Source organism: Aythya ferina (assembly GCF_964211825.1).
Source record: "Aythya ferina genome assembly, chromosome: 5".
NCBI lineage: Eukaryota > Metazoa > Chordata > Aves > Anseriformes > Anatidae > Aythya > Aythya ferina.
In genome coordinates, this window is record NC_140301.1 from 32,306,367 (window position 1) to 32,320,970 (window position 14,604).

The 14,604-nt window shown below is 41.3% G+C and overlaps 1 protein-coding gene across 8 annotated transcripts in view; it reads left to right on the forward strand.

Moving 5' to 3' along the window:
• LTK (leukocyte receptor tyrosine kinase) overlaps nt 1-14,604 on the forward strand; it is a 155,661-nt gene that overhangs the window by 136,922 nt on the left and 4,135 nt on the right. For all 8 annotated transcript variants that reach the window (XR_014693936.1, XR_014693937.1, XM_084522220.1 and 5 more), the window contains 10 exons: nt 161-271; nt 923-1,109; nt 1,949-2,039; nt 4,636-4,700; nt 6,244-6,373; nt 8,764-8,861; nt 11,453-11,545; nt 12,153-12,254; nt 13,743-13,877; nt 14,238-14,328. Coding sequence is in view for 6 of the 8 variants with exons in the window: in XM_084522220.1 (XP_084378346.1) it covers nt 161-271; nt 923-1,109; nt 1,949-2,039; nt 4,636-4,700; nt 6,244-6,373; nt 8,764-8,861; nt 11,453-11,545; nt 12,153-12,254; nt 13,743-13,877; nt 14,238-14,328 (1,103 nt within the window). In the remaining 2 variants the exon portion in view is untranslated. The remainder of the gene's footprint in view (nt 1-160; nt 272-922; nt 1,110-1,948; nt 2,040-4,635; nt 4,701-6,243; nt 6,374-8,763; nt 8,862-11,452; nt 11,546-12,152; nt 12,255-13,742; nt 13,878-14,237; nt 14,329-14,604) is intronic.

Sequence of the window (14,604 nt, forward strand, 5' to 3'; positions counted from 1 at the left end):
TATTTTTTCAAACTCCAGGGCTGACTTTGTGTAATTTTTATAAGATGGTCTGGTCATGATCTCTGTACTGTTTTCTGAAATAGAAGGAAACTTGACAGGGATTCTTTCCTGCAGCTTGGGTTGTTTCCTGATTAATCCGCCATTATTATTCTTTTTCCAGTGCCACAGACTCGTATCCCAGAGGGACACCTGCCTCTTCCACTCCTCCTAGCTGTGGTGGCTGTGATTGTTGTGCTTGGAATGATCCTCACTTGTGGTAGCCTCTCTATCAGTAAGAAAAACTCATTTCTTATCAACATTTGATTTGGCTTTACCCAACTAAATTAGACAAAAGGGGACCACCCAGCCACATGCTGCTACTTCTAATACTTGGAGCCAGTGTTTTGGTCTCCCAGGTTGATCAGAGGGACGTAGAGAAAGGAACGATAGGAAACATTACTACCCTGCAGTTAGGCACAAGCATAATCCCAAAGGCTAATGACTGCTCTGGCCTGGTATTTGCTGCAGAGGAAAGCTTGGAAAGCCCTCTTCGCAGACACTTTCTTAGCAGCCATTGCTATATAGACTGAAGTCACAGTCTGTGATTAAATATATAACTCATTCAGGGGAGTGGTATGGCTTTTGGAACTCAATAACAGCTAGGTGTCTTGTGGAGCAGCCTTTTCTCGGCCAATGTACAGAGAAGCAGAGGAAACTTAAGTTTCTCCATGATTAGGACTCTGCAGGGACTGTTTCATATATTCAGTATTAAATCACTACAGGATGACACACACACAGAGCAATGCTGGCAAGCTAAAGATACTTCTTGAGCATTTGTAGTTACTGACTTGGGTTCTTCTTTCTGTTCTGTGTGGCTAGTATTGCATTTTCTCTCCAAGTGCTTATCTTGTTTGTGTAATTTTATTTGCCTCCCCACCCTCAGTTTATCACCTTAAGAAACAGCAGCTGGAAGGAGCCAGAGCACGACTGCAGAGCCCAGAATATAAACTGAGCAAAATCCGCACATCAGCCATCATGACAGATTACAACCCTAACTACTGCTTCGCAGGGAAGGCTGCCTCTCTGAGTGAGCTGAAGGAGATCCCACGGAAGAACATCTCTCTGCTGCGGTAAGGCTTGCTGCAGGGGCTGCTCTTTGGCACAGAAGAAAGGCACCCTGAACCAAAGGCAGAGGTAGAGCTCACACACGTTTTATTCACTGTCAAGCACCCAGAACAAGAAACTGAGGGCCTCCTGGGAAGCACCTAGTCCAGGCAAGGAAAAATGTGATGTGTGACACTTTCAGTGTTCTTTAAAATATTTTGATTCCACAAAGCTCTTAAGCGCAGGTATGAGTTAATGAGCCTTCTGTTCAATGCTCCCATACAGAGCAGAGGGTATTTCACCTCTCTGTTCTTGTGTGATGTCCTGGATTACACCTCACACCTGGCAGTAGCTCCCTTCCAAATCTATAGTGGTATTTCTTTTTCTGCATTTCCTGTCACAAGAAAATACACACTAGATTACTCTTCTGTTCTATACAGTCCAGATGATCTTGATTAAAGCTATAAGGAAAGGAAAATCTTGATCATTCTTACGTGTTGTCTTTCTCCATCTCCTGAAGAGATCAGCCTGCAGCTTCCGTTATATGTTGTTTTCCAGTTCTTTCTTGTCCTGCTATTTTCACACCTTGTGTCAGGGCCTTGGGACTGAGGACTGCTTTATTGCATAGAATGGTTTGGGTTGGAAGGGACCTGTTCAGAACCATTGAGGTTCCAACCTCCCTGGTTTAGCAGCAAAACCAGAAGATAGCAAGAAGTTATTTTTAGAGGTTTGAGATGAAGACAGTTATTGATTCTATCTCTTACAGCAGGTTCTACACCTATTCTTGGACTGGACAAAAAGAAGGGCTCAGCCAACGCTTGGTGCAGGGGCACAGTAATATCTGTTCTCTCTCTTTTTCTCCCAGGGCGCTAGGACATGGTGCATTTGGTGAGGTTTATGAGGGAACAGTGGTAGGCATTGCAGGAGATCCCAATCCTCTTCAAGTGGCTATCAAGGTCAGTACCCACAAATTTTGTATACAACTATAATAACCAGTAAGAGCCATATTATCTTACTGCCATTCCAGTTGGTGATTCACGCTCATTACTTGTATAATGGCAGATGTGCGTATATGATGCATGTTTCCACACATTGCTACATTTGAGAGTTATAAACTTTGATTTTTTAGCTGAATGGCACCAACAGCAGGTTGAAAGTAAAGCATCTATCTTGTTCACTGTATGCCTAATTCCCATGAGTTGTGATCTAACTAGGATAAGAACCTAAAAAGGGCAATCGCTTTTGTAGCCTATACCACTGTTGCTGTTAGGTGTTGGAACGGGTGCCCAGGGAGGTGGTGGAGTCACTGTCCCTGGGGGGTTTTAAGTAAAGGTTGGACGTGGTGCTTAGGGACATGGTTTAGTGGGTGACATTGGTGGTAGGGGGATGGTTGGACCAGGTCATCTTGGAGATCTTTTCCAAACTTTATGATTCTGTGCTCAGGAGAGAGAGAAGCCATGCCCACAGATGAGAGGTTGTGTGAATTAGACTGCTTTATACTGTTAGTTAAAATAAAATAAATAATCAATCATCATAAATAAATATACCTCCCTTGAAATCAACACAGAACCTTGAGTTCACCCCAGCAAAGAATCTGGTCTGCCCCCAAAAATTTAAGTCCTTCTGAGGTGGTTGCTGAGAGCCCTTGATGTTTCCACTAGGACAATAGAGCTGCTGTCCTGTGCTTTTCTGCCACAATGATTTATTGATCCAAATAGCTGGGGGACAGAAAAAAGAAAGAAAGAGAGAAAGAAAGAAAGAGAGAAAGAACGAACTCAGGGGAAAAAAGTCTAACACCAAACAGCTGGAAAAGGATTTTTAAATCCTGCATATAAAAAAGCAAACCTGGTCAATGTTAGTATGAACCGTTTGTCTGACAGGAAACAATAAATATTTAGAGTAATGCTTGTATATTATTGCTTCTGCATTTCAGTTTTTAAGTGTTTTCTCATAAGTTTTTCATTTGACATTACTGTATTACAAAATTTGTATTATTGCACTGTTACATTTCTTTTATACTGGGAGTAGTATCTGCCTACCACAGATGAAGCTTGCAGGCAGTTTCTTAGTGTTGCATAGTGTTAAATATGCTGCTATGAATATATAGTGTGATATCATCCTAATTTTCCATGTCATTAATGGCAAGAGATAACAGGCTAGTTTTCTGTGAAATTACTGCTGTTGCCTCAGGATTTGCCAGTTACTCAGCCCAGAAATATAGGATGTTTTTATCCTCCTTTTATTCTTTTATAAGTTTGTGACTCAGAGGTCTAAATCTACTTCTGTGGGTTCAACCCAAAATGTAGCTTTCTTTAACAAAAAGATGTCCTATTGTTATTCACTCTTTCAAAAAACCTCTTTAAAAAAAAAAAAAAAAAAAAGGAGAGAAAAGAAAATGGATCATGCGTTACATGTATAAAAACCAAGAACAGACACAAGTAGTTTTAACTGCCCAACTCAGTTTCACTGTCCGTACTGGAGGAAGTACCACAGCACGGTGCCCAACAGAAGGAGGTCAGTGTGTTGTTCAGCTGTGATAAGCCCATGAGGATGTCACCAATTTTGCAAATCTCAGCAGTGATGGCCACTTGTAAGGGGCTGTCTCCCCACTTGTTCACCCAGTTCCCTGTAAAGGATGCCCTGAAGATCACCAAAGGCTGCTCTTCTCTCCTGCTGGTAACAGAGAGTACCCATGGGGCCCAAAATGTGGCTGTGCTCATTTTGCATCATAATAGAGAGCATCAGCCTTAATCTGAATTTACAGAAGAAGCAGGTGCAGACTATCAATAAAAAAAATATATTTGCAGTAATACTACACATACTGTTTTGTGGGTATTCCACCAATTTATTTAATAGACCATCTGCACTGTCCTGTGTGAAGCAATCACTTGTTTCATATAGCAAAATGCAACCGTGTCTTCTGTAGCCCAAACTGCCAATGACAAGCACGGGGTCTCCTCGCTGAGCAGCAAACACACCCCCCACTTTCTGAGTGCAGTTTGGCAACAGGAACTACACTGCTGTGAACAAATCACCCTATAATGCTCCAGTGGGCAGCTCCTGATGCCTGCGCTCTCAGTTCACTTTTATCAGTGGCAGATGATGTCCCATTCTGCTGGCAGGAGAGAAGGCCATGTGACACAATTATATAAATCATGGCTCCATGTGTCGTAAGACATGGAAGCATGTGCTGCAGTGTGGACATATAGCAAAGGGAGAATAAATTCACACCTGTGGCTTTAAAGTGTTTACCAACATTTTTCTTAATGTTTACCTGAAGTTATTTTGATCCAAACAGAGTTACACATGGTTTACATGCGCACACACACAAAAAAAGCCTCCAAGTAGCTCACCCATTTCCTATTCCTTTAACTGACACATGCAGTTTAATAAACTGGGCACTGAAAAGATGAGGCCTTCCTCGGCTTCCTGAAGTCTTTCATGTTCATGTTATCTGATGCTCCTTTTTTTTTTGTTTTTTTTTCTTGTGCTTCCCCAAAATGTCCCCAATTCTTGGGTGGGATGGTCCTCACTTTCCTTACCTCTCAACAGACACTGCCAGAAGTCTGCTCTGAGCAAGATGAGATGGATTTCCTGATGGAAGCACTGATTATCAGGTATAGCTTAAGGTTCTTAGACTGGTGGTGGACAGGGGGAAGAGGAGTAATGCAGTTAATGAGAATTATTAGTCCAGCTGCTTAGGTCTGGAAAAAAAGAAAATCCAGTCTTATTTTTCACCAGATGACATTTTAGAGTGTATGAGTTACTGGTTTCAGCTACTTGTGTTCCTCTTGAGCAAGGTATCTGTGTTTCTTTTGTTGAATGTCTCAGCAAAAATTCCTGGTTGGTTCTTTTGCTCATGTGCAGAGGATTAAAAAGGCACAATGTTTTTGTACAAACACGTTCTGTGTTTGAAATGTTTTCCTTTTCAAAGAATCCATTTGCCCTTTTACTTAGTACAAGTCACGTACCAAAGTCCTTGCTAAAACAAATTATCAATGGTGAAATGGAAAGCTGACCGTGCGACAGGAAAACTGAAGATTAGAGCTACCCGTGAAGTGACTCAGAAGACCACTAGGGATAGTACAACACAGACCCTGTGCCAGGGAGGTAACCTTTTATACTTGGATGCTAGGACTTAAATTCCCACTACCTACATACTTCAGGTATTCCAGTCTTGGAATTTACTTCATTAACTCAAATACAGAAGCTTAAAACAAAATTAAAAATAATTTTATATTCAAGGGTGATTGTAAATAATCAGAATTTGTCCATTTTAAATTTGGGCAAGATGAAGTTCCTCTTCTCATTACATGGCCCAACTTAGACCTAAATGTTCTTTTTCTGCTGCTGAAGCATGATTCAAGAACAAATCTCATAGCATAGTGCCATTTCCTAAAGTCTGAAAGAAGTTTGAGTGGCAGATGAACAGAAGGTAAGACTGATGTTTTTTAAAGCACAGTTTCAGTCAACTATAAAATGCTTTGATTCATGTAGTAGTATGTGACCTTTTCTCTTCCCTAACTTTCTTTTCATTCTTAGTTCCTGTATTTTCTGGGTAATGACAGTCCAAAGGAAGATCCTGTTTTCTAATGACTGAGTCTTGCTGAGCTTCCTGACCGTCTCAGCTTTCTTTTGTAAGAGGCAGAAAGCCATTCCCTGAGCAGCTGCTGCAGTAGGTATTAGCTGAGCCTCTCCTTTGCAGATACTGAACTGAGTCCACCAAACTGGACAGTCATGTATTTAAAATAACCAATGCTGAAATAAAATCCCCACTTGCCAGGGTATTGTTTCACACATGCCAATAATATTTGGATAGTTGAAGAGTTCTGCTTTCCATTCCCCCTTCACCTAACCCCATTCTCCAGTCAGTGTACCCATTAAGTTGTCTTCACAAACAGAAATCTCTCCTTTACTTTCAGCTTTTTATGCCTTCTATTGAATGTTTTTCATAGGAAAAGCCAGGCAGAACCCCAATCTTGGTTTCGTCATAACTAGAGAGGCATTTGGCATCTGAGAGGCATGAGGCATCTAAAGTTAGAATTTATTTGGTAACTTGCTTCAGTCAGGTCATCAAAGCTCAAGGCAGAGTGAACGTGATGGATGTTGGCCACGTACTAATGTTGTCTCTCTTCCTGTTGCTGTGATCTTGTCTTTCAGCAAGTTCAATCACCAAAACATTGTGCAGTGCATCGGTGTTAGCCTACAGACGCTGCCTCGCTTCATTCTGCTTGAGCTTATGGCTGGAGGAGATATGAAGAGTTTTCTTCGGCAGAACCGACCCAGGGTGGTAAGATAATTTCCCTGCTAAGCTTGTGGTTGTTTTTAGTATGGCTGGTTTTACTTATCTTTATGAATTATATAAAGGCACAGAAGCCCAGCAGGGCTGTTTTTGTGTCCCAGCTCCTACAAACCCCCAGACACACGTCCATTTGCTTGAATTGAGCAAGCAAGGCAGTGAGAGAAAATGAAAGCAGTGCCAGAACTCTAGTCTACAAGTAACTCAGGAAGAATAAAGTCCTGTCCTGCCATTCCAGAGTTTTTGTGTCAACTGGAGTACAAACAAAGGGGCTTTCTTTCCTCAGTGTCTGCCTTATTTTCTCTGCACTGTGATAGTGTATGAGGAGCTGAAGTCAGAACACTGATACCCAGTAATGGGAATTTGCAGCATTAGGTCCTCTGCAGGTGTACATCAGCATCATATAGATATACAAATTTACACTCCCTAAAGAGCTGTGTCTACATGTAGCACTGTGACAGGGATTTAAATCAATGTAAATGAAGTTACCAAGTCAAATCTTTGTGTTTGTTTTTTTTTTTTTTTAAAAAGAGGGGTAGGGGAGGGGTCACAAATTATCTCTGATTTCTGGTATTATTGATGTCAACCAAGTATAGTGGGTATTTGGAATGAATGATCAATAGCCAATTCCAGATATGTGTTCTTGCTTTTTAACAGTGTGTTCCTGGACACTTCTATGAAATGAGTGTCTATCTCTGTTTGAGTGGGGACTTAAAAGTAAAAGCTAGACACGATTCTCTCTCTTTCTTATGTATGTATGTATTTATTTATGAGGTGAAGGAGAAGTGACTGGTGCCTCTTGTACTCCCACATCACAGTTACACAGCTTCTCCTCTGCACACATACACCCCAAATAGCTACAACAATGTATAGCTTCATGTGTATATAATCCTATGCCAATATTAATATGTTGTTAAAAGATCTAGCTTAATCCCTTCCTCATACAGCAGTAAATATACTAATTAGGCACACTTACAGTGGTAAAACAGCACCCACGCAGAGGAGTTTGTGTATCTTTAATTCTGCCATTTATAGTGAAAGTGGTACAGTTTCTGTGAGTAGATAAAGTCTGGGGGAAACAGAATAATAAACACTCTTCTTTGTATATAAAGCATAGCTGTAATATGAAGAACTGTTATTTCTTAAATATCATGTGAAAACAAACCTGCCACTATGTTAGCTGTTATGTTAGTAGATAGCAAATATAATAGTTGAATTCCCCTCAGTACACCAACAAATGACCCTGTGCAGCTTTTCTGAAAACAGAACTAGCCCCATCATTAAAGTATTTCACTACCAGTTTCCATGGCTGCAAAGAAAATGCATGTCCATCAGTCTTCTGACAGAGGGATCCCAGAGCAGAGATAAGGTCTCGAAGCCTGTGGTACTGTATCTCCTCCTTCATTTCCTCCCCATTTCCTCAGCAGAAATTCCTGCTTTATAACTATAATAATTCTTCCTGGCAGATGTCCAAGAGCTTTGTACAATGACTTGCCTAGCCAATAAAAATAGTGCTCCGTGGCTGTAGTGTGGTTCAAGCATGAGAAATTACAGAGATAACAACATCCAGAAACAAAAACAGTTTGAAAAGAACAATTTATTTGGTATCTCTCAGGCTTTTGATGAGCAATGGAACAATTTTTCCCCACCCTTCCCAAGAGCAATACAGAAGTTCTTGGAGAAACACCAAGGAAATTTCCCTGCAGGGAAATTTGAAAATGTATGAAAATAAGCAGGGCTCCTGGAGAGAGATTTCTTTATTGTTGTTAGTTAGGGAAATGTAGATTGTGAAGGGCTAGTACCAGTCCCAGAGTCCGGTGATAAAGCATCTGTTTTCTCCATTTTCTGCATACTGCCCCTGAGGGTATTTATTGTCTGCCCTCCCACAAGAACAGATAAGTTGATGAATGCTGATTGCTGGTGCAGAGATGTGCATTTATGCATCTTTACTCTCCCTCTCTCCGAGTTCATTTGCTAATTTATTAACTCTTTAAAAGTGTTGTTTGTTTGTTTGTTTTCCCTCCCATTTATCTTTTTAAGCCTGTTTATCTTTTGATTTCATAAAGCCCAACACCACTAGGGAACAGTTCTCTCCCATGCTCTTTACTCGGCTATTCAGGCCAGACCATAAATCTCTCACAAGCTTGTACTCAAGCACTGTGCTCTGGAGAACTGAAATCTTCAGAAAAATTTACTAATTATCTAACTCTTCATTTTAATTTGCTTGTGTTCCTCTTTGTTCCTGACTCATCCAGCCTTTCCCCAACCATGTCTGTGTATCTCTCTCCCTTTCCCTTTGCTACTCTCTGATTACCCTCTGCCTCTACTACATTCTTCTCGTCTACTATTATTCCCTTACCATTTTGTTTTTTCTTTTCCAGAATCAACCATCCACACTAACGATGCAGGACCTGCTGAACATAGCTAGGGATATTGCCTGTGGCTGTAAATATCTGGAAGAGAATCACTTTATCCACAGGTGAGGAGAAACAGTCCCTTCCGACATACATCCCCTGAAAGTGTGCTAATTTCTATTGGAATTTGTAGTGCTTCGGTAGGAGTTAGGCTCTGCACCATTCTTAGCACTGTTGGAGAGAAAGGGGTCTTCCTATTTGCAGTGAATGTTTTCAGGTGGTTCAAGTTTTTTCAATTTTCAGGTGCCTGCACTGTAGACACGTTTGAAATTATCCCTGTAGTCCACTAGATGGTAGTGTCATTCTGTTAGCTTGTAAAAGAATAAGGTATCATTTCTCTCTTTTCTGATCTGCCCGTCCCATCAGCAGAGGACAACCCATAATATTTGAGCCTTTGTCTACAGCAAAGTAGAGCAGGAGTAAAGTAGAGTACTACTTTACTACAGTAAAATAGAACAGGAGGAGAAATACCAGAACTCAAAGACTTCCTTCCCAACAGCTGGCCTGCTGTGTGATTTTGAGGAGAACATTGTCTGTTCGCTCCTTTTTCCCTCCTTTGTTCAATAAGAAAACATTGATATGGTAGGCTTCAAGTATGAATAAAATATAGAAGAGGTAAAGGTTTTTATAGGTAGCTTTTTTAAAATTCCCTGTTGGATGCTGGACTGTTGTTGCTTTTGATTAAGAATTGTTTCAGCTGTTCTCAGGCATAGCATGCAACTGAATTCCTTCCTAAGCGTGAACTCCATGCTGAGTTTGGCCCTCCTCTGTAAAGGAAAGGAGAGGAGAGGCCTCCACCCCAGAGGGTTGTGCAGGCTCCAACTAAACCTATGTGCAGCCCGGAGTTATGCAAGCAGAGAACTGATTCACCCCCACAAACAACCATGTGTACGTACACATGACATTGTACAGAGCAGAGGCAAGGGTGTGTAGAGACTGGAGAAATGGAGGGAAAGAAGTGACAAGCAGCACTGAGAGCAAAAAGCCATGAGCTTGAGAGATGGGATGTTATGAACTTATAATGAGAGGATCTGAGACAGCAACTGAAAGATGTGAAATCTTTTGCCATGTCTGCCACAAGCTTGGGATGTGGCCTCAAGTCTTGACTTGAGTCTCCTCCTCCCCAAGTGCCTCAATTCCATACACATTAAAATGGGCATAAGAATATAGTTAGTTTAAAGTTTAGCAGGTAAAGATTTAGAACCTCTCAACCAGTAGTGATTAGTAGTACGTGTAAGTGAAGAAAAGTGCAATGTAAAAGGATTTTGTCTGGGCACAGCTGAAGAGGTGATGGCAGGGGGCCTCTCTTCCTCCCTCCATCTCAGGTGAACCAGGGGGTTGGCTGGGACAGTGCGTGCGGCGTGTATAGGAAAGCTCTGTGCGTCGGGCTGCCCGGCAGAGCTCTTGTGCTGACAGGTTTCCGAGTAAAGGCTGACGGGAAGAAGGGGCCGTGCAGGTCCCTGAAAGCTGGAAGGCCAGGGCAAGTATCTGGAGAACACAGGGCCTCAATGCTAGAGAGCCTTTATGAGGGTCACTTCAGGGTGTATCTTAATTTGGCAGTGATCTGGCCTGAGACTGACTGGAGGTAACCAGACTCAGTTTTATACGGTTAGATCTCTAGTATAAGCAACCTGGGAAGGGACTCACTTTGTTCTAGCCAACAGTTCAGCAAACTGGTATAGAAGGAATTTCATTCAGATCTTGTATCAGTATTTGTTAGCATTATCAGTATTATTTAAGAGTTAATGGACGCAGAATCCAGGGAAGCTTATCAGGACCGGTAAGAGGCATAGCAGGGGGAAACATAGTGTAGTGGAGTTGTGGAGATGTCACTAAAGGCAGGTCTTGTCACGTAAGAGTCACAGATGATGATGAAAGAGAAAGCTAAGCTTGAATTCCAAATCCTGCGGGAATTTTCAACGCTGGCAGTGGGAAGGAACGTGTGAGTTGTTTGAGGAGCTCATTTTTCTTGGCAGTCAACAGGACCCCCACAGTGCTATGATTTTTAATGAGTCCCTTTTCAGAACACACATTTAAAATGAATACAAACCCTTCAGTCATGGCCATGCAGTCATCCCTACTGTTCGTCACAAGCTAAACCTGCATCCAGCAAATGGCAGCTCCCATATGTAGCCTTGTTTGGTTCCATGGGAGATTGCCAGAAGCAACAAAGCAACAATTTACTGAATCTGGTCCCACACTGACTTTTCATGCAGTTTACGAAGACTTTCTCATAGCATCACATCTGTCACTGATAGAGGCACTGCCGAGATGCCATTGAAAAACACTCTTTAAAAAAAAATAGAGCATAAAGTCATAACGGGGTTGTCATGATGGGGTTGAAGCAAAAGAGGTTGGATCCGTAACTTCTCTGACACTGCCCCTGCTTTCTGCCTTAGTGAAAGAAGGTGGTAGTGGGTAATGCTCAGAGAACACTGAATAGAAAATGTAATGCAAATGTAGTTTAATGCTTGTGGTTAACAAAAATAATAAAGTAATTAGCGTTAGTTCTTATTTTTAATAAGGTTCTCTTCATTTGTTGTAAGGATGACTCAACTGAGACTTGCAGGACTGGGTTTAATATTCTTTCTCTATTCCCTTAGCTACTTAAGAGTTTAAAATTGGATTATAATTAATTAATTATTTATTTTTAAAGGGATATAGCTGCAAGGAATTGCCTTTTGACCTGCACTGGAGCAGGGCGAATAGCCAAAATTGGTGACTTTGGGATGGCCAGGGATATTTACAGGTAAGTGAAAGGCTGTTTGTCCTATGAATAACTCAGTAATCATCAATTTCAATGGTTTGAATTGCCTCATGGAATTTGAAGCAGCTGAATTGTCTGTTACATGTCTGAATCTGATTTCCAGTTAACTGACTGGAGTTAACAGACTGTAAATTAATACATTTATACCTACTGGCCAATGCACTTCTATTGGTTTATTCCAGACTGAGCCATAGAGAACACTGCAAACACATGTGGTGGCTAAACTAAACACAGGCAAATTTATTGGACAGCTGACCACATGTCATCTTAAACTAATAAATAAATAAATAAATTCATAATTCTAAATTTATGATGTCAAGAAGATTTGCTGTATCAATGCCCTGTGCAAAGCATCAGGAAATTTGATTTCTTCAGCTATGAACCTACAACATCCTCAGTCTCCACCACAGCTGCAGCCATGGTATAAAATGCTGCTCAGAAGTACTATTTGTGTTGATGTCTCTTTCTCATTTGGCCCATGTTGCTGCAGCCACTCTCTCCAGCTCCTGTTGCTGTGGTGATAGGATCTTTTATACATCTCAGCCCTTTCAGACTGTGTGACATTCTGCATGTATTTAATCTTTTCCAGAGCAAGTTACTATCGCAAAGGAGGAAGAGCTATGCTTCCTGTCAAGTGGATGCCACCAGAAGCTTTTCTAGAGGGTATTTTCACCTCCAAGACTGACACCTGGTAAGAAATGTCTATTATTGAACTCTGCTACTCACTGATAAGGGTCCAGATATTTACTGCTTAAGAAAAAATGTCTGTTCAACAGGAACCCTTAAAGATATCAGAATTTCCCATGTCCTAAAAAGAAAAAAGAAAAAAAAGATATCTTCCCTCTGCACTAAGTATGGCTAAAAAATTCCATGTGAGAATTTAAAAATCTAATGTAAATGGAGGGCACAACAAACAGCCATAGGTAAATGCAGAGTGTCATAGAAGGGTAATCAAGAAGTACAAAGAGAAGAAAGTTTAGAGTCCCAAGAAGTCTCAGTTAAAATTTCAGACAAATGCATAAAATACAGGCCAATACCATCACATGCTTCCCTCTGCTGTTAGTATCTGCCACTCAAGTTTTTATTGGTGGCAAGGCCCACTCATGCCTCTTGTATACTCTCTATACCATGCAGCATTACTCTTTTGTATCATTTTTTTTCTGTTATATATAAAGTGACAGCAGATCTAAGTAGAAGTCTTTGCTGGTTGCTGGGGAAACAATATTTATATACTGACTCCTCATGCAACCTGATCTTTCTTTAAAATGAGCTCCCCCTCAACAGTGACACATTCATGCCAAGGTGCTGGCGATGGAAGTTTTCCAGTTGCTTAAGAACGCCTCTCTTCCTTTACAGTAGATTCTTCAATATACTGAACTGAGACATTACCTTAAATGCCACACTGACCCAGTTTCCTGAAGTTGCTGGTGATGCCAGAAGACAAGGGATTGTGTATCAGAATATAACTGTGAGCAGCCAGTACTAAATATTTTGAAGGAAGGTGCTACAGTTCCTGTAATAGGCTGTTAGAAGCAATGTGCATGTACTGACAATTTCATCCACCTTTGCAGCAAATACTGACTTGTAAAATTCTGTCCCTACTGAAGTCCTTGCAGAACCCTCTTAACTTCCCTGGGTCTAAACTGTAAGTTATTTTCTGTGGCACTGCCTAACTGACCTGTAGATGTGGAGGAAAACAACAAACAAACAAACAAACAGAGGAGAGCTACGATACCATAACATAAAAAATAGATACTGCTGCCTTTCAACTTGGTCTTGGAGGACTCTGACTCTTGTTTTTATTCCTGAGCACCCTCTCCCCAGACACTGATTTAAACATCTTAAGTCTTTCAAAGTAAGGTAAGAATCTCCATGCCAAATGTAACTTCTTTTCAGTTACACCATACAAAGGGTTGTGGCATTTTCTGTTCTAGAAATAACAAATGCAGCAGAAAGAGCAACTTCAGAATTATTGAAATATGCTGAAACCTCTGCAAAGCTGCTTTTGGAGCTTGAGCATGGGTTTTGATCATTTTTTTTTATATCAAGGTTGGCTTGTAATCATGTTAATTGCATGTTACTATGGTTGTCCTACAGCTTCTAAAGGTTGTTGCTGTCATTTTACTTTGTGGAGTACAAATGAAACCTAATTGGTACTGTTGGCTGGTTTCTGACATAGGTCCTTCGGTGTGCTGCTCTGGGAGATCTTCTCTCTGGGCTACATGCCCTATCCTTGCAAAACCAACCAGGAAGTGCTGGAGTTTGTCACCAGTGGAGGAAGAATGGACCCACCAAAGAACTGTCCAGGGCCAGTGTAAGTATTTCCTCACTCCCTCAAGTTAAGGGATAGTGGATACCAAACAGGTTAGAAGGCAGCCAGACACCTTCGGTCAGGGAGTGGTGATTGCCCCAGCTACTACTCAGGTATTACTGCACATCTCTTGAGCCACTGCCTCTTGTACACAACTTAGAACACTGCAGGATTTGCATAAGTAGTGGTCCCCTAATGACTTGGGATCCAAGGACACAGAAATGATGTATCTACTTTTGCTTTCCTCCCTAGAGCCATGTACTGAGTGCTGTTCTTCTGGACCCATGATCACTTCATACTGAAACACATTTTTCATAATTATCTTTCTTAACTGATACTTTTCTATTCCTCCTTCATTTTAAGGTACCGGATCATGACACAGTGCTGGCAGCACAGCCCAGAGTACCGGCCAAACTTCTCCACCATCCTGGAAAGAATCAAGTATTGCACACAGGTATTGGCCCATGGTGGACATATGGATGATAACCCACAGAGTGCCAGGCACCCAAAGACACCAGTATTAGCTCACTAAAACAAGATTATGACTCCTGACAGACCGATCTAATTGCTTTCCCACCTGTGATGGTGCTATTGGCTCACCTGCTCTTTTCATTTATGTTTTAATGTATCCTAGCTCTCCCATCTACAATGCATCCAAAATGAATGTATATTGTAGCAAGTGGCTAGTTCCAGCTCTCAGCTTGTTCAGGAGCAAAATGTCCTTCATTTT